The sequence below is a fragment of the Terrapene carolina genome, unplaced genomic scaffold, assembly GCF_002925995.2.
Source record: "Terrapene carolina triunguis isolate 2854851 unplaced genomic scaffold, T_m_triunguis-2.0 Scaffold580, whole genome shotgun sequence".
Classification (NCBI taxonomy): Eukaryota; Metazoa; Chordata; order Testudines; family Emydidae; genus Terrapene; species Terrapene triunguis.
The window spans coordinates 6,336,982-6,364,888 of record NW_020664931.1 but is presented as its reverse complement, the minus strand read 5'-3'; the positions used below and the strand labels follow the sequence as shown (position 1 = coordinate 6,364,888).

At 40.8% G+C, this 27,907-nt stretch overlaps 1 protein-coding gene across 1 annotated transcript in view; it reads left to right on the top strand.

Annotated features, from left to right (window-relative positions):
* The window catches only part of CTNND2 (catenin delta 2), a 731,680-nt gene that overhangs the window by 623,020 nt on the left and 80,753 nt on the right, over positions 1 to 27,907 (top strand). The window contains exons 15-17 of the mRNA XM_029913318.1: positions 1,277 to 1,331; positions 6,713 to 6,733; positions 9,630 to 9,780. Of these exons, the coding sequence (XP_029769178.1) occupies positions 1,277 to 1,331; positions 6,713 to 6,733; positions 9,630 to 9,780 (227 nt within the window). The remainder of the gene's footprint in view (positions 1 to 1,276; positions 1,332 to 6,712; positions 6,734 to 9,629; positions 9,781 to 27,907) is intronic.

Genomic DNA, 27,907 nt, shown 5'->3' with positions numbered 1-27,907 from the left:
CTGGAGCCGGCCCTGCTAATGGAGGTCATGGGATAAGGGGAAAGCAACCAATAAAGAATTTTCTCTAGAGCTGTTGGTCTCATACTGTAGTCCATAGACCCACTACTGGTACGTGGAACCTTTTCTAATTGCCCACAAAATGAAATAGTGCGAGAAGTAAGGACTGGGGAGATAGGGTTAAATGATAGGGAGTGGAGTGTCCATGAGAGGCTCACTCTCTCTCTTATGAAGTGTTCAGTAGCTTGAAAAGTTTGGCGAACCATGCTTTATGTCAATTAAAGTGATTGCACAGGTGCACCAATGGAGATATGTGGGTTAAAAAATAGACCCGAGATTTTAAGAACAGGCTATTCTCTTTATTTGTAGTGAATAAAACCCTTTCTTTTTCTACTTTTGGGTTGTTTGCATTACCTTTTAAATGATGTTGCCTACAGAGCAGTAAGGATCACTGGTCCCACAACCTGCAGTTTCATTCCCTGCCTCAATGTGGCTTTGATTACCTCTGTGGTAGCTTACATCTCAGATCTTCCCCTTACCCTTCAGAGAGTTCACAGATCCTTTGAGGGATGAAATATACTTTATGCTTAGGATGCAAACTCCAGCTGAAATTGATGAGTATTTGAATTCAGTTGTGTGTGTGTGTGTGTGTGTGTGTGCGCGCGCGCACGCACCATAGAACCCTGATACAGGTTGGGAGGTGAGAAGGTCTCAATTAAAAACATCAGCTTTGTTTAGTTTTTGGCATTCCAAAATTTTCCATTTTGTGCTGAATGCATAATTTCATTGTGGGGGGGAAATTCTTCCTTACTTTGTGTTTAGCAGAAGAATATAGAAAACCACAAAAAATGGTAAAAGGAGGACAGTAATTTAATCTTTCAAAATTTTTTAAAAAGAAACAATCTTCCTCTGAATGGATCATTTTTACACTGAGTTTCAGCCTAATTTGATCTCAATTCCATGAGGCATAAAGTACTGGAAAGGGTGCTTTGTAACAATAACTGTGCCAAACTAAGGAATAATTTTCCAGATTACTGTATTTTTCTTCTTAGGGTATGTCCAGACTACCCACCGTATCGGCGGGTAGCAATCGATTTATCGGGTATCGATATATCGCGTCTCGTTAAGACACGATAAATTGATCCCCGAACCTGCTCCCCGTCGACTCCGGAACTCCACCGGAGCGAGCGGTGGTAGCGGAGTCGACAGGGGAGCCTCGGCTGTTAATCGCGCGCCGTGAGGACCCAAGGTAAATCGATCTAAGATACTTTGACTTCAGCTACGCTATTCACGTAGCTGAAGTTGCGTATCTTAGATCGATCCCCCCACCTAGTGTAGACCAGCCCTTAGTTACTGTGACTAAAATAAAAACAGAAACTATGAATAAAAGTGGAAGTAGAGATGTACTGTACATCTTTGGAGTGATGTATAGTAGTCATGCCCCACAAATTCCATTATCTGTAAAGAGCATTGCTGCACAAATTGTGACTCCCATGCATGTCTTTGAAAATTTAGCTGCCATCTGATTCAACAGAAATAGATTTTTTTTATTCTAGCTCTCTCCAAAGCTATACTGTTCCCACAGGAGTCTTTTCTCTTTACAAGCTGAGCAATTATTTGATCATTGATATTACAACTGATTTATGAAGTAATTGGATGATTAAGTATATTGGCAGAGCTTCTCATTTACAAAGAGACAACAAATCATTTGTCTCTTTCCACATTTTTATGTTCATATCTTTTATACTTCTTTACACTCATACTAGCTATTGACCAGCAATGTGGAAATGCAGGAATGTTTCATAATGGCTTTAGGCAAACTAAAAGAATTGTCAGTACATGCAAGAGTGATTCCATTTCTCAAGTCTGGGAGAGAATAAAAAAGCAGTTTGGAGCATCTCAATTTCACTATTCCTGAAATATACACATCACATCATCATTGCTTGCAGACACTTTGTCCTAATTGGCAGTTTAGCTAAAGAGAGACAGATATTTCTCACTGCTTTCTAAATGCAGCTTCATATTTAGGTCTCCAGAGATTGCTCATAAGATTAATAGACAACCCCAGGTTTCCACCCTAAGGTGTATAACTTATAAACATGGATGTAATGATAGTGGCTACATCACAAAAATAAGTCTGTCAACTTCCCTAAAGCAGGATGAGTTATACTGCAGTGCTGCAGAGGTAGTTAACTCAGGAAAAATGAACATAGAGCAAAACTGATCCTTTAAAAAGCATTTTACCTGCAATATTTATGCTATGCTAATTAATGGGTGCCTTAGCTGCAGAAAAGCCCTATTGAGGAGGAAAATGTTATTTTTCATACTCTGTTGCTCCAGCATGTTCCTAGTTCAATGTCTTTGCTTTCAGTGGAGTTAAAAAGTGTGTCTCCATTTTGTTCTTCAGATGTCCCTATTTCTTCTAAATGATAAGCAAGAAGCTAGTGCAACGTTAGGTCTCCTGAAAGAAATGCTTATGATTTCCAATAGACAACTGGAAATGCCAAGAACCACTTTTGTTTACAGTCAGTATAGTATGGTACGTTTTGTAGGGGTGTTCACAATACAATGGGAATTGATACCATGATTGTACATCCCCATTGTCATTACTTAACATACACTCTTTTGTAAAAATCGAGGCAATCCTTATTCAAAGCAAGAGACCTGGGCAAGGTGTCCTTACTGAGCCAAGCGATGTTCCTGGATGTACAATCTACTGGCTTGAACTCTTACCCACAGGCTGCTCCAGTTATAGGCAGCCAAGGCAGCTGCCGAGGGAGGCAGATTTCTGGGAGTTTAGATTCACTCCAGTTCCAAATATGGGGTGGCTGCAGAGGGGGAAGAGGCTGGGGGTGCTGCCAGGGTCAGGGGTTAGCCACCAGCCAGGGCTCTGAGGAGCAAGAGGAAGCCCGCTGGTGGGGAAGCACCCCCGCTGCTCCCCACCCTGGCACAGTGTGGCTCAGGCACAGAGCGGCTTGGGGCTGCTACTGGCACCGTGAGCACTGCTGGGGTTTGGGCCACAAACGCAGCAACCCACCAACTCCAAGTCAGCACCCTGCTGCAACCACCAATTCCAACTCTGCCATGTGCAGACTTTGGACACACTGCCACCATGTGCTGGGGGGCTGGCTGGGGCCAGGGTTTCAGGGCTGAGGTGTGAAGACCCCCGCTCTGTCCAGTGGGATGGAGCCTGCTGGTCCCTTTGTTGGGGCATCAGCACTCCCAGTCTGGGTGGTTTCGTGTAAGGCGGGGTCTTTGCTTCCCAATAACTGGAGCCCAGTGGGCTGAGAGCTGCCACCTGCTAGTGCCCGGGTCCCACTGTGGTTGAGCTGAGTGGCTGTGACTCCCGGGGAAAAAGCCGCTGTAGTCCAGGGGTGCTGAGCTGGGTCTCGTTCCCCTTGTGAGCTCCAAGCAGCTGGTGCTAACCTGCCTGGAAAGGGCCATTGGGAAAGGCAACTCCTGCTGGGGGATCACCTACCCAGGGAGCTGGTCTTGACCACTTGAACGGCCTAGGACCGAGGCTGGAGGGACTTTCCTCCTGGCCTGGCCCAGCTCATCCTGCCTAGGTGTCGGACCATTCCCATCCCGTGGGGTCTCTCATCGGGACCCAATGACCTCTGCAGTCCCAGGCTGGGGTCTGACCCATCAGCTTTCCACCTGGCTGCACAAGGTTTAGGGGTGGGGTGGCAGTGGCGGTAGCCGCAGGGGAGGTGCTGGGGGTCTGCTGTGAGCATCTAATGGGGCTGGAGGGGGTGGCACACTGCAGTTTTGCCTAGGGCGGCAGATTGTTTTGAGCAGCCTCTGTTTTCACCTCAACCAAACAGTCTCACCACAGTCTAAAATAGTCTCCCTGCTAACTTGCACTCTCACTCTGACAGTCACCACTTAATAGTAGCAGACACATTGGATACATCCCCTGGGAGATGCATAGGAAATACAGAGCTGGGAGTTTTGTAAGCATCAAGGAGCTATAATTTTTTCTTCTTACAGCTGCAGCTGACAGTGCATTAATCTGACAGGTAAATACCTGGCTATTAGAGAAGTAAATTTAGAAGTGTCAATTTGGGGTATTCACAACATCTCATATTTAATACTCTTTTAAAACAAAACGTTGCCCTGATTTTAGGAAAGAGGTTATTTTTCTAGGACATATTTTTAATTGAAAGTTACTGATCCTTGAGATTGAGTTTTGATTTCTCAGCTGGTGAATGTTCATTAAGTATTATCCCACAACGTGCTTCTAGAGAACAGAACAGAGGAAGGAAAGAATAAAGTAAGATGTAGCAAGAATCCTTTGCTAAACTATTTGTTCGATCTTGTATTTACCCGTGACACTCTCAATACCTTTGCCCAGCTTAACTGAATTTTGTTATTCAGTAGACAAGGTGGGTGAGGTAATAGGTTTTATTGGACCAATTTCTGTTGGGGAGAGAGACAAGCTTTCAAGCTACACAGAACTTTTCTTCAGTATTGAGAGTGTCACGGGTAAATACAAGATCGAACAAATAGTTTAGCAAAAGTGATTAGCACATATTTTAAAGGGATCGTTCAAGATGAAGTTGCCCATTAACACCCCTGTAGTCATAGTACAAAAAGTGAGGAGGCGGGGGTTAGTGGGTTACAGATTGTTGTAATAAGCCATAAATCCAGGGTCTTTATTAAAAGCATGATTTTTAGTGTCTAACAAAGTTATGAATTTAAGCTCCCAGCCTCATCTTTTGACAGTGTTGCGCAGCTTTCCTATAAGGATGAGGACTGATAGGTCAGATATAGAGTGATAGCTTTGTGAAAAGTGTTCACCCAGAGGTGATAGGATGTTTTGGTTTTTTTTATCATTTTCATGTGTGAGTTCATTTGAGAGCATAGTGATTGTCTGGTTTCACCCATATAAGTTCTACTGGGGCATTTAGTGCACTGGATGAGGTACACCACACGTTGTGATAGGCATATGTAGGACCCATGGGTCTTGATAGGTGTGTCATGGAGGGTGTTGATCATTGTAGCAGTGGAGATATGTCTGCAGGCTTTACATCTGTTATTCTGGCAGAGTCTGTGCTGCTTTGAGTTGGTGTGCCCTGGTCTGTGGGGAGCTTACTTCTGATGATGAGCTTGGAGAGGTTGGGGGGTTGTTTGAAGGCTGGAAGAGGGGGGTTCATGAAAGATTTCTTTCAGGACAGGGTCCGCATAGAAAATGGTTTGTAGTTGTTTGATGATTCTTCATATGGGTCCCAGTGGGGGGTGGTAGATAACAACTGTGGGTGTGCAGTCGGAGGAGGTTTTATTTCTGTATTGAAGCAATTCTCTCAGGCTATTTGGGTGGCCAGTTCCATGATGCAATCTACTTCTCTGGTGAAGTGTCCTTGTTTGACAAAGGCAATTTTGTGAGTATTAAGGTGTATATCCTCGCAGCATGTTCTGTGGTATCTGAGTGCCTGGCTATAGATAAAAGATGTCTTGGGGTGGTTATTGATCTATGAAGGTAGGTGTGGTGATCCATGGGTTTCTTATATATAGTCGTCTGAAGGGTGTTGAAGCTGATTGTGGTGTCCAAGAAGTTGATGCTAGTGTGGGAGTGTTCCAGAGAGAGTTGAATGGACAGGTAGGGGATGTGGAAGTTGTGGTGGAAATCTATGTGGGAGTTTAAGTCGTCTGTTCAGAGGATGACAATATCATTGATGTATCTCAGGTATATCACTGGTTTTGTGTTGCACTTATCCGGAATGTTTTCTTCAAGGTGGTCCAGGAGGTTGGCATATTGGAGAACCACCCTAATACCCAGGGCTGTTCCCATGGCTTGGACAAAGTGTTTGTTGTTGAATGTAAATTGGTTATGAGTGAGACTGAAATGGATGAGTTTGGTGATGTGTTTGAGGGTTGTCCATTGTCTTGTAGATATTTAAGGCAGGTAGGGATGCCGTCATTGTGAGGGATGTTGGTGTGTAGGGAGGCGACATCCCTGGTGGCAAGAATGGTATTCTGAGGGAGGTTGTTAATGTTGAGGCATTTGTGGAGGAAGTTGGTTGTGTCCTGGAGGAAGCGGGCCCTCTGTGTGGTGAGTGGTTTGAGAATAGTTTCTATGAATCTCGATATTCCTTCAGTAAGAGTGCCATAGCCAGATATGATGGATCTGCATGGGTTCCCTTGTGAGTGTATCTTGGGAAGTATGTGGCAGTTCCCTGGGGTGGGTTCGTGGGGGGTGAGGTTATAGAGTTATTAGAAAGGCAAGTCATAGACTAACATTCTGTATATGCTGTTTTCTTTCCCTTTCCCCTATTTCCCCCCAGGTGACAGACTCTGGAATAAATGTGGGTTCATAAAATTGCAATAGTGAAATCCTTGTATGTCTATATACTTGCCTATCTATTAATACTTTTATTATGTCTGTGTCACATAAGATGACGGCATGTAAAATGTGCCTGTCACTGTGATATCTAGGTGCCATACGCAGACTTTAAACCAATTATCAATCCATCCACAAAGGACATTCCTATCAAACCCTCTTCAGTTTAAACCACTTTTATTTAATGGCATTTGTTTTCCCTTTACTTACTTTTGGTTTCATGACAAATATTTTTGAGCATTTTCCACCACAATTGTTATTGGTGTGTGCAAAAAGGTATGGCTTGTAGCGTGACCTGAAAATGGCAACGCTGGGGTGCATTCTAATCTCCACTGCTATAAAGAGTTCCATAGCTGAGGGCTCTCCATCAAGAAGCCCTGCCCCCAGCTCCCAGGAGTCCCTCCCTGGGCTCTTGCAGCAACAACATCCATATTGAGCCTCGATGTTGCAGTGGGGAGAGCAGAGAGAGGCAATCATTTAGATAGACCCTAGCCCATTAATTGCTTTAAATATTAGGACCAGGACCTTGAAGTGAATGTGCAAATGAATGGAGAGTCAATGGAGAGCACAGAACATAGATGAGATGTGCTTAGTAATCTTTCTTGCCTGGAAAGTGGGCAGCTGTGTGTTGTGTCTGATGAAGCTGTCACATAGTTTATACAGGCAGCCCCAGGTCAAGTGTGCTGCTGTAGTCTAACTTATAGGCAAGGAAATTGTGGATAAGAGTAGCTAGTTCCTCATCTCAAAGGGAAAAATCACAATCTCCTGGTTAGCCAAACATGGAGGATTTGGGACTACTCAAAGCATATTAAACATATGCGTCAGATTTTGCCTTTGGTTACATCTCTGCAACTTCAATGAAGTCAATGCACTGTGAAATCAAGCACATATGTTTACCCCACAATATGCACTAGAGGCAACTGGTGTGATTCAGGAGAAAAACAGATATACAACTTTTTCTTATTCTGTCAAAGGGACAGAAGTATTCAGCAAACCCATGGGCAGTGGGTATCATAGCCTGGGGGAGGCTGAGCCTCCCCAAATAGCCAGGTGTGGTCCCGGCCACATTCTGCCCTAGTCACCCTCCTGCTTCCCACTCTGCAGGCAGCAGTGGGCAGTTCTTCCCCTGTGACATGGCCCCAGCTGGGGCTGGCACTGGGTCCGCGCTGTCCACCCTCCCGGCGCTCACGGGCCGGGGAGGCTGGGATCATGCTGCTGGGCCTCCCGGTGCTTCGGGCCGGGGGGGAGGGAGAAGGGGGCCTTGGGCTGCGCTGCCTGGCCTCCTGGCACTTTGGGCTGTGGGAGGGGCTTGAGGCCACATTGCCTGGCCTCCTGGCGCTCTGGGGCTGGGGCTGCGCTGCTAGGCCTCCCGGCACTCCGGGGATGGGGGAGGGAGGCTGAGGGTGCTAGCCTGGGCAGGAGCCAGCGGCCACAGTAAGGTGGCTCTGGGCGTGAGGGGGGCATGGAAGGGGCAGAGCCTCGGGTGGAAGGGGCGGAGCTGAGGGCTAGCTTCCCTGAGCCAGCGGTTCACCTGCCGCCCATGAGCAACCCTCTATACTGTACATTAGCCACAGTATATATACTGCCATCTATTGAACATGTTTGTTATTCCAAAAACAAAGCAAAAGCATTGGATTGCATTTTTGCCTAATTTGTATTCCTTAATATTCCTATTACTGCTTTATCTTCAGCTACAACTAGTTACACTATACCCTAACTTTCTATTGATTTCATTGATTAATGGAGCAGTGACACTATAATGGATAACCAGAAGGAGCAGCATGGAAAGTACTAGGGAAATTTGGAAGCTGTTTATAAAACAGAAAAAAAAAACCCCTCTGTGAACTTTTTCGTCTTGAATTCCTTCTCACAGTGCACTCCAGTTCTTAACTCTGTCACCATACACTGCTGCCAGAGTGAATCGCAACCTGGAGTCACACATGGATATTTGCATAAAGTGCATTATTTTCTTGGATAACTAAATTGATATGGAGTATAACAGTGTCCTCAAAGAACAAAACCCAGAATTACCTCTCACTGTTAAACTAAAAAAGCTAAAACCTGAGAGGTTCTAGGCATCTGCAGCCTCCACTGGATTCAGATGATTTCAGTAGTAGTTGTGACTGCTCAGCAGGTGTTCTCAACACTTGGCTTAAGAACTTTAACAATCATGTAACCAAATATATACAAAAGGAAAGGGTCTGATCTCACTTATTTCATCAGTATATATCTTAAATACAGTTCTTATCACTCTAGAATTAGGCACACAGCCAGAGAGCTATTAGGACTTAAAGCACTGCATGTATGCAGACAGCAGATTCACACCCCTCAAATATCCCACACAACCATTTCACATAGAAAAATGCAACTTGTTCCGTCAAAACCAAATAGCCTTTTCCTGAGATTGTCTCTCACTGATATCATTCTGCTTCACGCACTCTGTCATCACATTCTGTCTTGTTGCTAGGGGCCTGGGTATGTCAAGCTTTTTATAAAACTGTTCACCTTCCAAGACTATGTCTGGCGCTCATAAAATCGAATTAATTGGCTCATCCATACTGTAAGTCCGGTAAAATAATGTAACTTTCAGCATCTTGTGAACTAGATGGGCTCAAAGCAAAATCCTAGATCCTTCCTGGTTGAGTCATATTTCTAATAACAAGGCTGATCCTGTGGTCCCTACATATACATAACTCAGCACATTGAAATCAGTGTGAATTTTGCACACACAGGCACTGTAGGATTGGGCTGATGTGTTTTAACAATAAAAGCAGTAGTGTAACTCCCTCCTCACTTCCTCTCCTTAGCAAATTGCCTATCATGAAAGAAATAATGAAGTGCCTTCTTGGGTTGGGGTCTAACATTCCTCAAGTTGATAGCCAGGAAGCATGCTAACTTCTTAAACAAATTTTGTAACATTAAATGGCATTAGGAACAAACAACCATTGTTCAAGTTTGGCCAGGGCATACTGATGCCAAGCAAATGGCTTGCAACTCAGACAGTAAAGCAGTAACTAGGTATACAAGGATTTAAAGTTTAAATAATTAAATTTAAAGTTTAAATCATTAAATTTTTCTGTCACCAATCAAAAATCAATATGGGTTTCCAGTTCAAGTGTTGTCTAGCATCATAGATACAATAATTTCCTGTCTTTAGATTCTACAGCCATTACTCCTAACTCTCTTCCTTTACTCCTCAAGATAGAAATCTTCATAATCACACATCCCTCCTTTTCTTGACAGCATTCCACAATCTCTTTTTCAATCTCCCTCATGCAATATCTCTTTACAGTGGTCAGTGTATATCCGTGCTGCCGTCCGCAAAGAAAAAGGCCTGCCGATCCTGGTGGAGCTACTTCGAATAGACAATGACCGGGTGGTATGTGCAGTTGCTACAGCTTTACGAAACATGGCCTTAGATGTCAGAAATAAGGAGCTAATAGGTATGTTCTTTCTAAACAATCTAAATATTTTCTTTATGTTTTTTTACATTTTATAGCTGGATGAAGAAGGTGAGAACAATGCTCTCCTTGTGTTTTGAACAGAATTTCTTGACCTCTTTCTTTTAACGTGTCATATTCAAGTTTGTGTGTGATAGCTCAGTGCTACAGTGTAAGAATCGTTTTTTAATTCATCTGACAACACATTACCAAAATATAGTTTAGTGATTCAATTGCACTGTAATTTTTTTTAGGCTGAGAGCAATGGCATTTGTATCACAAACACTTAGGAACTGCCACAGTGAATGAATAAAATCAAAATAACATTAAATTATCATCATCCCTATGCTAAGTACCATTTGTAGTTGTTATCATTGTAGCGCTTCCATCTTCCAGATGGAGGATCCAGGCAAGGGCAACTACTTCAGATCCCATGATTATTTAGTACACCTTATACAGAGGATTACAAAGCAGAAGCCTCAACATAAGGAATTAGTGGAGAGTTCCAGGAATTCATTGGACAGAGGGGTACTTTCAAACGTGCCTTAATTCATGAGTGCATGTGCAGCTAAGGAGGGTAACTCGCTCACCTCAATTACAGTATTGTCTTTAATCTCCAGTTGGATGACAGTCATATTTCTTGTTTTTTAACTTAAATTCACCCTAACATTGTCGATTTAGACGTTACAAGACATGACATTTTTATCTCGATGTTTTATTTATGCACAACAGAATAGCGGCCGAAATGTCCATACTGGAAATAAATTATCACAATTCTCTTACTTCCTGTGTAGATTAAGAGGTATTTTTAATGTATTTTTGCTGATTCATTAATTCTTAATTACACTCCCCCAAATATTGGCGCATATAGGCTGCTTCCCCTTACCCCCCCCCCACACTTTTAATCACAGAATCATACGAGCAGATGCTTTGACCTGTGTCCCTTCTATTATTTGTATTACAATACTATGAGGCACTAACCAAGCCTGGGGCCTCATCACACTAGGTGCTATTCAGGCATATAGTATGAGAAAGTCTCTGCCCCCAAAGAGCTTACAGTCTAAACAGACAAAGGGTAGGAGGGAAAATAGCGCTGAAGTGACTTGCCCATAGTCACAGCTAGTTTACAGCAGAGTCGGGGATATAACCCAAATCTCCTGACATTCAGCTCATTGCCCACTCTACTAGACCACGCTGCTGGTGTAGTTTCACCCTTATGTTGTTCTTGAACAAACTGATTTGAAAGTTGGCTTTGGATAATTCATTGGGTCCTCTGCTTGCACCATGTAAGTTACTGTCTACTCTTTCTTGTTTATTCACTGTTTATTGACTTCCAATAATTTTCTAAAAAAAGAAATTAGAGCTGAAGAAAATGTATTAGTCTGTCTAATCTGAGCATCTAGCAGACCATTTTGTAATAGCGAGATCTTTCTCCCATGGACCCACCTCATAATCACTAATATCTCTTTAAAGGCTGGATTGTCAAACTACTTTACTCCATGGACCACCACTAAGAGTTTTGCAGAGCACTGTTAATTCACAGACCACATCTTGGCAACCACTGCTGTAGTCCATTAGTGTAGAATTGTTTCCTACAATATCCCAGGCAGTTCTTTATGTTCTTCTCCATAGATGACTGTTATCACAAAAAAACCCATGCCCTTTACACATAATTTTAGGACGGAGTGGTCTCCCTTCTTAACTGCAGTTAACATCATTTCATTTACTAGTCCACTTCTCCTGTTACCTTTTCTATTCTTTAATTTTTAATTGAAATGTTTGTTTCTGTTCCAAAACTGAAAGCTCCACTTAAAACAATAACATTTTATATGTGTAAATGATGGTGTCTTTAAATGAGAAGTTCCAAATGCAAATGTGTTTATAAAATATGGATAATAAGACACTACTTGCATCAGCTTCGCATTTGAATGGTTTCCAGAATTCCTGGAGCAAAGTCTTGGACAAACAAATAAAACTGTATACAAAAGAAAAAAAGTTGATTGAAAATTATTACCTAAATAAAGAATTTTATAAACCAAACAGGGATGGATGCTTGAAGTTAAAATATTTATGGAAAATCAGAGTGATTCTGAAAAATTGCAATTAGTTAGTTAGTGAGTTGAATCATATTTTTCCTAGAGGCATTAGTAGGAATATTACACTACTCAAGAAATGTAAATTTGCCAATATGACAGGAAAGTTATTAGGATAATGCCTGTAGCACTTTTGGCTGTACTCTATACATCTAGTATTTTACTTAGTTAGGTTAGTTGTTTGTTTGTTTGTTTGTTTGTTTGTTTATTGATTGGGGGGTTTTGTGGTGCTCACAGGGACGGCTCTAGGCACCAGCATGTGCTTGGGGCAACACTTTCCAAGGGGCGGCACTCCGGCCCCGTTTTTTTTTGCTTGGGGCGCAAAAAGCTGGGAGCCGGCCCTGAGCGGAGGTGAGCTGCGGCGGTGGGGGGTGCGGGGAGGGCCGCAGGAAGTAACCCTGGGGGGCAGAGGAACCGCTCCCTCCCCCCCAGCTCACCTCCGCCTCCTCCCCCAAGCGCGCCGCCACTCTGCTTCTCCCCCCTCCCTCCCAGGCAAGCCTGGGAAGGAGGGGTAGGAGGAAAAATGCGCCGCACCCGGGGGAGGAGGTGGGGCTGGGGATTTGGGGAAGGGGCGGAGTTGGGACGGGGCCAGGGGAGCGCGGGAAAAATGTTTTGCTTGGGGCAGCAAAAAACTTAGAGCTGGCCCTGGGTGCTCATCACCATACAATCTGAAAACTTAAGCATAAAGCTTAATAAAGTTAACCTTTCAGCACCTTTGCGAAGTACAGAGGTGGAATTAACTCCATTTTACAGATGGGGAATTTAGGGACAGAAAGATAAAGGTCTGTATTTTTAAAAGTGGTCACTATTTTGCGTGCATCAATTTCTGAACACCAACTATGACATTTTTGGCCTGATTTTCAGAGATACTGAATATCCACAGTTCCAAATGAAGTCAGCTCATGTTTGGGTACTCAGCAGTTTTGAATATGAGGCCCAATGTATGTTGCATTGAGGACACAAAATATATGGCCATTTTTGAAAATGTATGGCCCAAGTGTCTTGGTCAAGGTCACATACGATATCTGCAGCATCGCTGGGACCAAAACCTAGATCTTTTGAGTCCTAGTGTAGTGCCTTGACTCTAAGACCATCTTTCCTCTTTCTCATAAATTCTGCTGTTTGGACATGGTCAGTATAGTATTTTGATAGACAACTTCCTAGGAAATCCAAGTGCTTCAGGAAGCGGTGTTGATGCATTCCTGTGTCAGCAAGAAGTAGTAGCATGTATTTATTCCTCAGTCTCAGTGAGTCAGTACTGACCCAGAATGGTGGTACAGTGTAATACCGAGCTAAAGATGCCCCGTCTCTCTATACTGAAGTGAAACAAAACCCTGGATTGACAGCCTTCAGATTTTGGGGCTGGAGATTCAAAGTCTAGATCTGAAGCTTGTGGCTTAGGCTCAACTCTGAAAAATATAAAATGTAATATAAACCAGAATTTCATATTTTACATAAAGTGCACAGTACTGTATTGTATATACCAAGCTATACCACTGTGGTAATACAGATCCTGCATCTAAGCTAATAAGTCACTTTGAAAAGTCACCTTTTCTCTTCTGCAAAACATCCATTTGTCAATTCAAATACCACAGCAACTCTATGCACAAAAGGGTGAATACCATGAATAAAATGGAAGAATGATGATGGTTTTTAAATTTTCAGAGAACGATTGAGCCTTTAAACATTTTATTTAAGATCTGTATCTCTCTAGTATATGCTTGCTATGACTTAACACCAGCATTTTTATATAATCTGGTACTTCTAGTTTTTGCTCTTAGAACAGCAGATAAATACAATATCTCAAGTACCACATTGTGGTTGGTAGCTCTTGATAGATGTTGACTTTTTAGTGGCAAAACTATATGTATACCTATCTTTATTTCTATTAGATTAAAAAGACATTCAAAAACTAAAGCCTGTCACCACTGAGTAGAGAAGCTGGCTACTAAGAGATCTAATTTTCCTTCTTGTTTTTGTTAAAATGTAACTGAGTATAAGAACATAGGATTTGCCTAACGAAAATCACAGCAACTATCCATCATCTAGTCTGGAAACCTATTACTTAAGAGGAAGTCAAAAATAAAAATTGCTCTAGACAATTGAGCAATGCTGTATGTGTAGGGGGAAAGGCCTCCCTGCCTATTAATTATTATTAATTATTATTATTATTATTATTTCAGTATTTCCCATAATGTCATAGGTGCTTTCCATCAGAAAAAGTACATAGAGACATAGACAGGTTTAAATCATATATACATTTACATTAAACAAATATTTTTATAGCAGCAGAGATTACCTTACCCAGAACCATGACAGCCAATTATCCTTCCTTAGCATGAATAACAATAAATGTTGTTATTTGTGATAATGTTATTCAGCCTCTTTTTAAATCTAGCCCAAATATTTAACCCTGTGACACCTTGTTCCACTGCACAGGCTTCCTTTTATTATTGTTGTTGTTGAGATATTGTTTAGTTTTGAAGCCTGCATGCCTTGTTGACTTCTGCTTACCTTCCTCATTTCATCATCAGTTATTTCAAAATATTTATTACGCAGAAGCACTATGTTTCCTTCATAAAGTTAAACATCTACAATACGTCATCTTGACAAAAAAGAAAAGGAACAAAAGACCCAAACCAGAATGTGATCCAGCAAACCCTTATTCACGCAATGGTCCCAATGATGGGACTAAATATGTGATATAAACATTTGCAGGGCAAGGGCCTTAGCTGCAACCATTCATATCTTAGTCATATGTATAATTCTTTTAACTATCCAACCTACTTTGTTGAAAGTTATCAAAGAAACAGGTTTTTAAAAGGACCAATGTTATTGTCAAGCTGTAACATTTCATTTATAGGAAAAATACTTTTTTCAACTTGTTTCAATGGTTGTGCACTGTGAACAGTTCTTGTAGGAAAACTGGTCTTTTAGTAATATATACTTGGAATTCTACTGTATTTGAATTTAAGAAAATGGTTGCTATGTTTGCACAAATATTGTCCTGAGTAAATCATTTTAAAGTGAGATGGGCCCAATTGGACTCAAGATGCAAGGCAGTGAAGTCTCAGGCTATACATTTTGATGCAAGTTAATATTTATATCTGTTAATTAGCAAAGTTGTGGCCTATTAGCTTATGCCAGAGTAGTTGTAAGGGTTTGTGACAGTGGTTAGTGGCACCAGAAAAGAGATTTGTTGAATTCAGAGTGTAAATGGGGACTAGTCTTACAAATTGGCTGTTTTTTTGGTATTATTATAAATTGGCTAGTTTTGCATGGAACAGTTCTTTAATAGAGGAGTCAAATATAAAATCACATTCAAGACTCATATTCATTTTCAGAAAGAACTTTTGTGATGCTATAATGTATAGGTTTAACCGTATCGTAAGAGGAAAAAAAGAGAAATTTACTTAATCCACAATTTCTAATAGAAATGTTTTATAATTAGCATAATTAATTGTCCTCTTGCAATTTAAAACATCACTGGTACTGTAACAGTTTAGAGCCATTGTAATAGTTTGGTAGCATAAACACCTGTAAAATACTGATTAAATATTCATAATAAAGAATCATAGAAATGTAGGCCTGGAAGGGACTTTGAGAAGTCACCAAGTCCAGGAGGCAGGACCAAGTAAAGCTAGACCATCCCTGACAGATGTTTGTCTAACATGTTCTTAAAACCTCCAGTGATGGGGATTCCACAACCTCCCTTGGAAGTCTATTCCAGAGCTTAACTACCCCTATAGCTGGAAAGTATTTCCTAATATCATGTTCCTAGGCTATGACACACACACACCCTCATAAAATATTTAATGAATCAGGTAAGTGCTGTGATCTAGTGACATCAGTTGTAAAGTGAAACCAGAGCGTTTGAGGTAGGACTAAACTCTAATACCAAGCACTTAGACCATAATAACGGATACAGTACTATTGATGTTAAAGCAAATGAGACATGGAGACACTAAAGGCCATATTCAAAGATGTTGACGTTAACAGAAAGACTCTCATTGACTTCAGTGGGCTTTGTATCTAGTCCTGAAGCAGGATGATCAAACCCACTGTGTGGAGAGGGCCAAATTTTGATTATTATTCCTAACCTGAAGCTATAAAGTTAGGGCCATGTATTGCATTACTCTTGTCCACTGCTCATTTCCCACTTATGTCAATAGGAGATATGTACAAAGACCAAGGGTAATGTATGACCCTTCTGTAACTAAACTTTTAGTCACTGATGTTACTTTTCCATTCAGCATCACTAAGTGGGGGGAAATGATGGTGGGCATTTTTATGACTTGCTATTTCTGCACTTTTTAAAACACATTTCTGAGTCATGCACAAAGTATGTGCAGTTGTGTACCTAAATTATTTTCAATCACCCCTTTAAGTTTCATCATTGGGTTTGAGACTGAGCTTAACATTGCGTTGAGATAAATATGGGCACTACTCTGAAGAGTCACTGTTTCACAGTGCTACACTGATTCACAGTTGGAAGGTTCCCTTTGCAGCCATAAGGAATGGAAATTTCTTTTTTTTTAATGAAAGTTTACATTGTACAGAATATAAATCTGTCATAGAGGCCAGATAGCTATGGCATCTATCCTGAATTTGGCCCCCTGTCTTACAACATGGTCACATTTTAATAGCATTCCTTTGTTTCAATATCTGTATCAGCTACAGAGGAAATATCTTATTCACTTACCAGGTTGCAAGAAACAGCAGCTACAAGAAATCCTAGTGTATATTAATACACCAACTGGATGGGTAACTGGATGGGTTGGTGGATTTTTAAGCATTTTACCTCTAGTTCACGGTTTCTGATCTAGTCTAATTCAGTAGTGGCCAGAACTCAAGACCACATAGGACTTTTTCATTGGATTGTGTGAAAAGAATGGACGGTTTCAGTCTTCTTCCTGTTGGATAGAAATCTGTATCATAAAAACCGCCAGCAGAGTGGGGCATTAATTGGTACCTTTGGCTGACAGTCTTAACACTATCAAAAGAGAGCCAAAGGATTTGACTGGTCAGTAAGAGTGAACAACACTCTACCCTCTTCTTTCCCCTCTTGGCATATAACAGTAGGCCCCCTCTGTTTCAGGTTTAAGGCACACTGGCAGTGTAGTGTGGGAATGTCTTTGCTGCTAGTCGTCATGATGGACCTGTTCTGTGGAGAAATAAAGCAGTTCCATCTCCAGAGGGCTGTCATTCTGGCACTTTTCACAGTCACTAAAATGTACTTCTAAAAATTAAATAATCAAAATAAAAAACAAATGAGAAACTAGCAGATTGTGCTGGCTACTAACAATGTATTATCCTTCTATATTTACTATATAAAGGGACCCTTTCAGCATAAAGGATTTGTGCCAAAGAAGTCTAGTGTGGAAGTAAACATTATACTGGGCTTCTCTCCCATTGGTTAAAAGATGATGTTCCCTCCATTCACTATAAATAGACAAGGAAAAATGCCTGACGAAGTGGGCATTCACCCACGAAAGCTTATGCTCCAATACATCTGTTAGTCTTAAAGGTGCCACAGGACTCTCTGTTGCTTTTTACAGATCCAGACTAACACGGCTACCCCTCTGATACTTGATTAAAAGAGCAATTTATGAAAATCCTGGTTCTAAGTGAGTGAGGATGAATTCAGACCCCCCCAAAAATTCATGACACATTAAGTAGAGCAAAGATATCTTAGCATTTTCTGCCAGACTTTTTCTTTGTTGTTGTTGTTGTTTTAATAAAAGCAACCCCAATCCAACAATCTTTATAATGACAGGCATAATTCTGAAGAAAGCCTTTTTGAAAAATGTTAAAAACTTGTTGTAATGCTGTAATGACGTTTACTATATTATTCAGGGTTGGCCTGGAAGGGAGTTAGGGTTGTTGAAGTTTAATCAAGAAAACATAGAACTAGAACTGAAAATAATTTCTGCCATTCTGTACTGCACCTACAATATATCTTCCTTATCAAATATAGTTTTGTAGTCTCAGTAGCCAAGATTGGACTTGTTACATGCAGCTTTAGTTCTTTTTAACTTTAAGCTCTTCAGAATCTTTGTGCAAACATCTGCATGGATTTGAAAAGAGACACAATGTGTTTTTATTGAATTAAGTAGCTCAATCTCTGGAATGTTAAATTAATATAAATTCACAGTGCACATGCCAGAAAACATTAGTCATTGTCCTCATCTGTGAGTATTTGTTTGTAGAAGGTTGAGGATAGATTATATACTGCAGCTTACTGTTTAATTTAAATAAATTCTTATTGCATTTCATTTACTATGTTTAATAATTGAGGTGCACAAAATATATAGCACAGTGCAGAGAGTCCTGGAAAAGACAAGAAGCCTGATATAAAAGACAAAAAAACTGATTTAAAGAGGCATGAAAGAATCATGGATGAAAATAAGTACTTTTCCCTTATTTTCTGTGATGTCATCAATATTGATTATATCGAGAAAGCGAAAGATACTAATTCAACAATATTTAGAGGTAAACACAAAATTATGCTTTATAGAGATTTATGAAACATTTATATCAAAGTCAGAGGTGCCCAGATTCAAATGAAGACTTATTGACATAAGCCAAGAATTGAGAAAAGATCAAATAAATCATACAAGTTGAAACGTTAAATAATTGCCAGGGATATTATTTAAAGGGGAACTGTCAAGTCTAGACCTACAGTATGGCCAAATGTCAGTGGTGAAATTCTGCTGTCAGGAAGCTTCTAGCGCTTAACTCATAAGGTTTCATCAGCTTTTGTTGAGGGCAGCTCAGCTTTTACTTAATTCTGTCCGACCTATCTCAAACGCATTTCTGATGTGTGGACCTAGTTGTTGTAGGGAGCTTAAAAATCTGCACTGTAAGTGCATCTCTTATGAGAAAAGTAACACTGTAAAAATATTACCACACGGTTCCACGTTTTATTATCTCAACCATTTCTGTATCCTACAGTATATGCTCAGTTTGCAAGTAAAAAGATTGGAATTTTTGGAACTGCAAGCATGTCACATTCCACCTGGGCCATGAAGGTCAAGCTGGTTTCCTTGCTTCTTATGCCTCATCACCAGTTGTAAAACTTTTCCAGGCCAAATTAGGCCATCTGTTATTCTTGTACTAATCCACTGCAAAAGTTGGAACGTATTCAATAATTCTATTGAAAATACACAAGAAGGAGCAAAAGCCGGCTCATACACACTTAGTTCTATAGTCTCTGCAGGACAACAATAGTAAAAAGCAGTAAAAACAATATTGTTGTCACTCAAGTCAGCAGAGATGACTGATTACACATACAGATCTGTGGAGTAACAGAGTGCTACTTTCATTGTTTCCTCTTAGAGTAGAGTCATAGTCTAAGAAATATATGTAAGCTAACAGTTAAATATGTTTGTTAGATCAAGATGTCTCATATTATTAACCATAGATTCTGCTTCCCAATCAAAAAATTCCCTGAAACTATAATGATCGTATTCCTGACAGTGATATAACCTTGTCTGAAGCATATGTCTGTTTCTGCTAGAAATACAGGGTCCCTGTGGATCATCTGAAATGACTCTATGACAGATTATCCAGACAATAATCATTTAAAATGCTACACTCAGTACGTCAGATATGTACTATAAATTCTGCATGCATGCATCAGTGTTATCAGGAGGTTAGATTTTGCAAGAAAGCACTAAAAGTTGCAACATCTTGTGCATGTTGTCCAGAAAATCCTAGTTTGCATGAGACTGTCAAAAAAGCAAACAAGTGATATGCCTTTTCACTTCATTGCAGTGTACCTTACAAGCCAGAAAATGCCGCAACCCACACCTTGTGTTACTTTTGAGATAAGCAATTTCCATTCTGTACTCCTGCACACATGGTGCTAAAGTAGTTAAACTGTAACTATCTATTTCTCTCACCTCAGAAGACTGACATTTTAAACAAATGATGCAAAATTAATTTTCATTTCTATTTCTCAGTTTATTCTTGCTGAGAAATGTTATATATCTGGTCTGAGGAAAATGAGCATAATGGGTATAATTGTCTATAACATATGGAAGTAGAAATACATCTCTCACAAACTGGCAAAGTAACTTAAAAATGGAATTTAAATCCTCCAAGTATTGTTCTAAATCCACATAGTAGTTTTGAAAAGTAAAGTTTGTGTGACATCTATACATTAACAGATAAGTATATAAAAACAGATGTTTTCTGACAATTCGTTATCAACTCTGTATCAGAGAAGGATTATTCTTACAAAGGTGTGGAATAACTTGGCCTCCTGAAATGGATATCCACTGAAGCCAAATGCAAATGATAGAAATTGAACATATGGCATTTTGTGCTTAAAGCACCTTTTTTGGACAAACTACAACTGCTTTTAAATACACCTGTACAGGCTGCATACTACACAGAGAAGCAGTGAAACGGGGCCTGTTAAGGGAGAACTACCAAATCCATATTAAGGCGGAAAGCAGCTGCTCCAGTTTATTCTCTCCTCTGTTACCAAGACCCTGCAAAGACCTGCCTTCCTCCATGAGACTGGAGCACTGCAGCTCCTAAGAACTTGGAAGGTGGGGGCAGTCAGGGGAAGGATCAGGTGCCAGGAGCAACTGTTGCACATTACATGCTCCTCTTGCAAATGGGTAAATTTCCAAAACAACCTGCAGATTACTGCTGATCATTCTAACAGTTAACCCCATATATGTGGCTTCAAACCTCCACCCTCACCCCATCCTAACTTGGTGTAGTTGCCTACAGAGGGCCACTTGGCAGCCCAACACTTGAATCAGGCAATCACCTGGGTGCTGGGGGTCAAGGAAATTGTGCAGAGGCACCTTCCACCTCTGGTGGGTTGAGGTAATGCATTTCTTGGGACACCTTCAGGATTCCAATTCAAAATAGCCATTGCCCCAGCACCCTCCGCCAGTTTTCAGCTATTTTGGGGTGGAGAGATGTGAAACACCCTTTCATAACTCTTGCAAACGGGAAAATTGGAAGGAAACTAAGTGGGTAGAAACTCACAAATTTCCAAGCCTCTGGAATCCCATATAATAGTAGCATGTGACCCTACATATGAGGCTCTGGAAGAATCTCATGGATCATCAGATACATGTTTTGAATCACAAAAGACTCCACTTTCCAAGCACAATGAAGTTTGAACAGGTTAGCTGAATTTGGCAAAGAGCAGAGAGTTTTCACAGAAAAGTGCATCATGAGTACCAATACCACACTTGAGGTTCTTTTTGTAAGAGGGATCTAGTGTCCTGAGTAAATTCCTACTCATTTATTTGGAATGAATAGTGTTTCTCTTCCTGGCCCAGACTGTTACAGAGCATTATGTAAAGTGTTAACAGCTGCCAAATTCCATCAAAGAAGTGGGTTTATTTCCAAGTTGGATCAAATTAATTCTGTTCTGTATACTCCTTACCTACATTACAGGGATCCTGTTAAATTTAGACTTAACGTTGAGAATCTTGAATGAAAGGTGCTATAGAAGTGCAAAAGCATCATCCTTCCAGTGCTGCAAAAAAGTCTCCCCAAACAATTTTTGATAAAACAGCAAATTTCTTCTTTTAGCCTGGCTAAACATGGTAATGTATTTAGGCAGACTGTGACTGGCCTTGCAGTAGGTCACAGTTGTGGAGAGATCTGAGATCATATCAGCCACATTCGTTGTGGGAAGCAAAGACATTGTGTCACTATTATGGAGGGCAGAGGAAAACCTTTTTCAGGAAGTATTTTGAACTAGGGACTGCTTACTTGCAACAATTAATTCAGACACTTCCTAGGGAGAACATAATTTTCTATCATTTATAATTGTTTTAAGTGTTACAAGCTGTTGTTACCTGCAAAGTCACTAATGCCTCAAATACCCTTTCACCTGCAAGTGTCAAAACACACCAGTTAAAATTTTACTGAGCTATCTGTGTTAGGCCAGAGAAAGAATAATAGAATGCTGATGGAGAGTTTACACATTTTCTTCTTACACTTAGTCGTGTACAGCATAGATTTAGATCAGGAGTGCAGGATCTCTCCAAACCTTATTGCTGGACTAACTAGAAACACGGACGTTACATTTTAGCTTTATGCTCTTAATTAGGGAAAGTTCTGTTGGATATCAATCCAAGAAATCTGGCCTGCAAAATCCAGTTGGTGAGACTTTCTTGGTACTCAGACACTATGGTGATGGACAAATAGATTTAGCTAGCATTCTCATCAAGGCAATATTTAAAACTGATCTATATTTAAGGGCTGTACCCAAATTGTTTTCCGTGGTTGCAGAAGCTGCTGCCAATTCAGAGATGGTATTTCCACCTCAAATACAGATGTTTAATGTCACATGCCAAAGATGTCAGGAGAGGCATTGATCATGTTTAGTACAACCTCTAATATCCTAATGTAATGGGGGAATCTATTAGTCAGCCCCGCAGAGGAGGCGGGAGGAATTGAAGGGACTGTATATTCACAAACTAAATTCACCCTGGGTGACAAGCTTCAGTATTGAGTTCAACGAAGAAGGGGAGATGGAACTTTTGGGACCACTGATTTCTCCCCCACTCAACAACAATTTTGAGAGAGGAATTAGCCCATCTTCAATGGGGCAAGACCCTGACACACAACATTAATGCAATGGTTTTAGGTTTCCACTGTCAAAGAGTGCATAATGCCCCCATCCCCAACCACAGTTCTCAGTAACTGAAATTGGAAGAGCCCCAAATCAAGATGTTTTTAGAGCATCCTCCCCACTACTTCCCCCCCATAAAAAGTGCCTCAGAACTTGTTCTTCCTCCAGCTGAAGTGATGTAAAGAACTGAGTTGTTGTCACCAAATGGATTTAGTGACTCCTGTAGTGCACATGCCCTCAGCAGCAGAGAGAAGGACAGAATTAAAATCAGGGTAGAGGTGTTACAAAGGTGTGCATGAGGTCTTCCCACCCTGCCCCCCAACTCCTGCACCCATCTCGTGACATGCCGCCTAGTTTTTTTTTTCCTGCAAAATTTGCCTTCTGACTATGTCAGTCCAGTAAAATCAGGGTTGGATCACAGAAACCCCCTTGGCAGCAGCCACCTAATGTGGCAAGACTACTTTTATTCCTGTTTTCCCTACCACCTCAGAACTCCAGCACCCTGTCTTGCTGAGCCAGACACTCCCGTCTGCTCCAACACAGACCCAGGGTCTGAATCACTTGTCCCAAACTGCAAGTTTACCTGAAAACAGCTCACAGAAGTTTGCTTGTCTTTAGCACTCAGATGCCCAACTCCCAATGGGGTCTAAACCCAAATAAGTCCTTTTTACCCTGCATAAAGGTTATGCAGGGCAAACTCATAAATTGTTCGCACTCTATAACACTGATAGAGAGATATGCACAGTTGTTTGCTCCCCCAGGTATTAATACATACTCTGAGTAAATAAAAAGTGATCTTATTAAATACAGAAAGTAGAATTTAAGTGGTAACAGACAGAACAAAGTAAGTCACCAAGCAAAATAAAATAAAATGCGCAAATCTATGTCTAATCAAACTGAATATAGATAATCTCACCCTCAGAGATGCTTCAGTAAGTTTTTTCTCAGGCTGGACACCTTCCAGGCCTGGGCACAATTCTTTCCCCGGGTACAGCTCTTGTTCCAGCTCAGGTGATAGCTAGGGGATTCTTCATGATGGCTCCTCTCTCCCCTTTGTTCTGTTCCACCCCTTTATATATCTTTTGCATAAGGCGGGAACCCTTTGTCCCTCTGGGTTTCCACCCCCCTCACTGGAAAAGCACCAGGTTAAAGATGGATTCCAGTTCAGGTGACATGATCACATGTCACTGCAAGACTTCATTACCCACTTGCCAGCACACACATATACAGGAAGACTCACAGGTAAATACAGCCATCTGCGGATAATGGTCCTTGTTAATGGGAGTCATCAAGATTCCAAACCATTATTAATGGCCCACACTTTACATAATTACAATAGGCCCTCAGAGTTATATTTTATATTTCTAGTTTTAGATACAAGAGTGGTACATTTATACAAATCAGATGATCATACTCAGTAGATTATAAGCTTTGTAATGATACCTTACAAGAGACCTTTTGCATGAAGCATATCCCAGTTACGTTATATTCACCTATTACCATATTTTTCTAAAACTATCCCAGTTACATTATATTCACTTATTATCATGTTTTCATAAAACCATATAGACTGCACAACGTCACACAGTAAACTCAACCTTTTGTATGAAAATCTGAATTGGCTGTCACACTAGAAAAGCTCATTCCTCTGTTTTACTAGCAATTTTTAATATACTACACGTGTTATTTCTCATTTTAAAAAGAATCCCTGGATTTTTCATATGGTCAGACTTTTGGAGTATGTAAAGATACAAAATATCAAACTACAGGACTGAAATAATGGTCTGAGATCACTAAGGAAACAATCAGTTTTACCACGGACCATGTTATCATATCTGCATATAGAGTGTTATAGGTAAGAGAATGATTCTAACACTTAACATCTCTATGGGCTCAATTAAACAAAAATAAAGAAATCTGGCTTTCCTCCTGTGCAAAAACACAGAAACCTCAGAATCAACGTGAAAGCTTCACACAGTCCCTATTAAACTATAATAATCTGAAGTTACTGATATGGCTTTAGAGTACTCTTACATTATTTATTTATTTATTATTATGTATTTGCTTCTAGTAGTGGCCGCAAAATGCTAGGTGCTGTACAAAAATAAAAGAAATCACAGTCCCTGACCCAAAGATCTTACAATCTTAAATATATTGACTATATAGTATTATTTTAATAATAATTTCTCTAAATTCAGACATGTATCCGTGCATTCTAAGGAAGTATTTGTATGCAATACTTTTGAAATTCATACTCCCTATGTAGAAATAACATGTACATAGCGTAATCTTAAAGGTCTGTTTGGCACAAGAATACAATAAATTTTTTACTTATTCACTGAAGACTGACTCGTTCTGTAAAAGAAATAAAGGAAGCTAATCACAGAATAATAAAAATGTAGGGCTGGAAAGGACCTCAAGCAGTCATTTAGTCCATTCCCTCTGTGCTGAAGAGGGATTAAGTAAACCTAGATCATCTCCAATAGATATTTGTCTAACCTGGTCTTAAAAGCCTCCAATGACTTGATTCCACAATATTTTGGGGTAGATCCCTTCCATATTCCAAACCTGAATTTTAGACAAACTGAACACAAGACCACCCACAAAGGTTCCATTTTGAGGATTCTGTAAGTACTGGAACAGGTATTTGGGTTCCCACTCTATGGAAGTAAACAGAAGCAGGATCTCCCACTTTATTGTAGACACTTACTGGTATGAAGTGTAGACATACTCAGTAAAGCTTGATAATTACTTAATTCAGCAGTGAGTCCTAACTATTAAGAAGCTGTCAGTAACTGGGCTGCCTGAAGCAGAAATCCATTGTCCCTGCCAGCTGCTTCTGTGTAGGTGCTAGCTGTAGTCACAGAGTAACAAAAGAATGGACAAAGTTTTGCTCTCAACTGCACTCGGGCTTGGTGTATACACAAAGTGCCACAGGTTTAACTAAAAGTGTGTTTTTACACTGATTTAGTTAAACCAGTTCAGAATGCTGTGTGGACACAGATCAATTTAAATCAGGTTTATGTCAGTTTACTTTGCGTTGGTAAATTTAAACTGAGATAAGTGTGAGCACACAAGGATTTGCAGCAGCACAATTAAATTGGTTTTTACACCAATTTTAATTGCACCAGTGTAGTTTCTGTGTCTGTAGAGAAGGCCTCAATATGCATTTGTAACAGAGAACAGAATTTGATCCCATATATTATGTTATTTTAGGACACGTTTTAATGTGCTTTCAGGCCCTGTGACTTCACTGGGAATGTGTGAGAGTTCAGGAGTTCACTCATATGGTTCCTTTTGCAGAATCAAGGCCTCCATGTGGTTGCTATTAAAAATTCAACAATTACCCACCTGTTTCTAGTAGCAGAGCAGGATATAATGCCAGAATCTCAGATACTATGTGGTAACTGTTGGGTTTTTAGTAGCAGTCATTGTACTTGCAATATTTAAAGGAAGAGATGTTCTGGAATGTCTTCTTTTTTAAAAGTCAGCTTTCCTTCACCTTAGGGACTTGTTTCTTTTTAAACCTGCAGTATTAATTTCAGCTTCCTTTGTTGTAATAGGTGTACCTAATATTAAATTAATCTCAATGAGCATGGATAGAATAATAGCTTATTACTCTGATAAGATGTATCATTCAGTTCTGTAGAGATAACAGAAATACTCATGAAAAAGAAACAATTGAGACTATTCACCAAGAAGATGATTGCTTCACAGTAGGGGTATATAGTAATAAATAATAATAAATATGTATAAAGTGCCTCATGCATGAAGGCATTTTCCTTCACTTTTTCTCTTTTATTGTAGTAGTTCTTTAAATTGGTACTCTGTGTACCATACTTTTCTCTAAATTGCAAAAATGTATTAAATTGTATTAAATTGATGAGCAGTTTTCCAAATTTAACCTGTATAAATCTACCCAATTTTTGTTTTTTCGATCAGCTCAAGGAATAGATAAAGATATATATCAATGCAGAAAACCTCATTAATTTTAAAAGTATATGGAATGCCACATCATTACTCACGGTAAAAGAAAAATTGGTAATTGTGTGATTAATACTGCTCACATGGAACATAATGGAAGTTTTGCCCACAATGATTAAGCAACATTATTAGAGTACAAGGGTTAGGTCTCAAATACAGGTGTTAATCCTAGCAACAGTTTCTCTTGGATACACAAGCTAAAACACTAAGAAGAGCTCTACTTTGAACCACTGGGAATAGCATGAGTAAAGGAAAAGGGGAAATACAGTTTATTTCTACCACTTAAAGATGTAGGGTAACTGTAGTGGTTTTGAGTAGTTTCTCCTTGTCAGCCTTGTAGGGAGGCCAATCTGCTTCCCTATGCCAGCTAGTTATCAATAGTCAATTGGCAGGGGATTAGCAAGGTATAGTATCAGTTAATGATCTAGGGCCATGTCCCCTGAGGACGGGATCAGATAATGAGCAGTCTGTCACCCAAGTTCCCTCGCTTGGGCACACAGCAACCACAGTCCGACTCTAGCCCACTGAGCAGGCAGAGCAGTTAGCAGCCTTCAGCCCAACTTCCTGGCTTGTGCAGACAGTAAATAAACAAAGGCCTTCTGGCCTCAGGTGGGTAGGCTGTCCCCCCAGGGGTGGTGTCAGCAGCAAGAGGTAGGGGGACCTGGGCCCACTCTATTCCACCAGGTCCCAGCCCAGAGCCCTAGCAGTAGCAAGTGACCCCGCCACTTGGTCAGCAGAGACCCCACCGCAACAAGCTGACTCAACTGCTGGTTACACAACCAGACTAATGTCTGGTTTCCCTGAGCCACTTCCTATCCCAGCGTGGTCATAGAACTCCATCGTTAACGGCTCCACTGTCCCTCAGGATACTCTGTGCCTGCGGACAGCAATCCCAGTGGCTCCTCTCCAGCGTTGGTCTCCCCCACAGGTCAGGTGCTGCACTGCTTGGTTCGGCAGAAAGGGAGGGGCATCTGCCTCTTTCCCTGGCATCCTCCCAACTGAGCTGGAGGCCCTGCCTGTTATACTTTCTGTCCCTCCCCTCTGCTTCCATCATGGGGGGGGGGAGAGAGGCTGGCCTGGTTCCACCCTCCAGTGTGATGGGTTGGACCCTCCTTCCGGGATGCCACCTGATATACTAGGGTTTCAGTGAGCCCCTCTTGCTCCTCCACCCTGGATTCCCTCTCCCTGTTTTGCCGGATTAGGCTCTCCGGCCTCCTGCAGCACACACACATAGGTGCAGACACAGACTGAAGTCAGCTCTGTGTGAGAGGATTCACCCAGCACTCATGTGCACACCCCTTTTGGGGAATAAACCCAAAATAATACTGTCTTGCACTGTATAGAAAGATCTGCACAGCGCAAACGCATCAAAATTTGTCCTCTTCCTCAATATGAAGAGAGATATGCATGCCTCCTTGCCCCCCCCCCCCCCCCCCCCCCC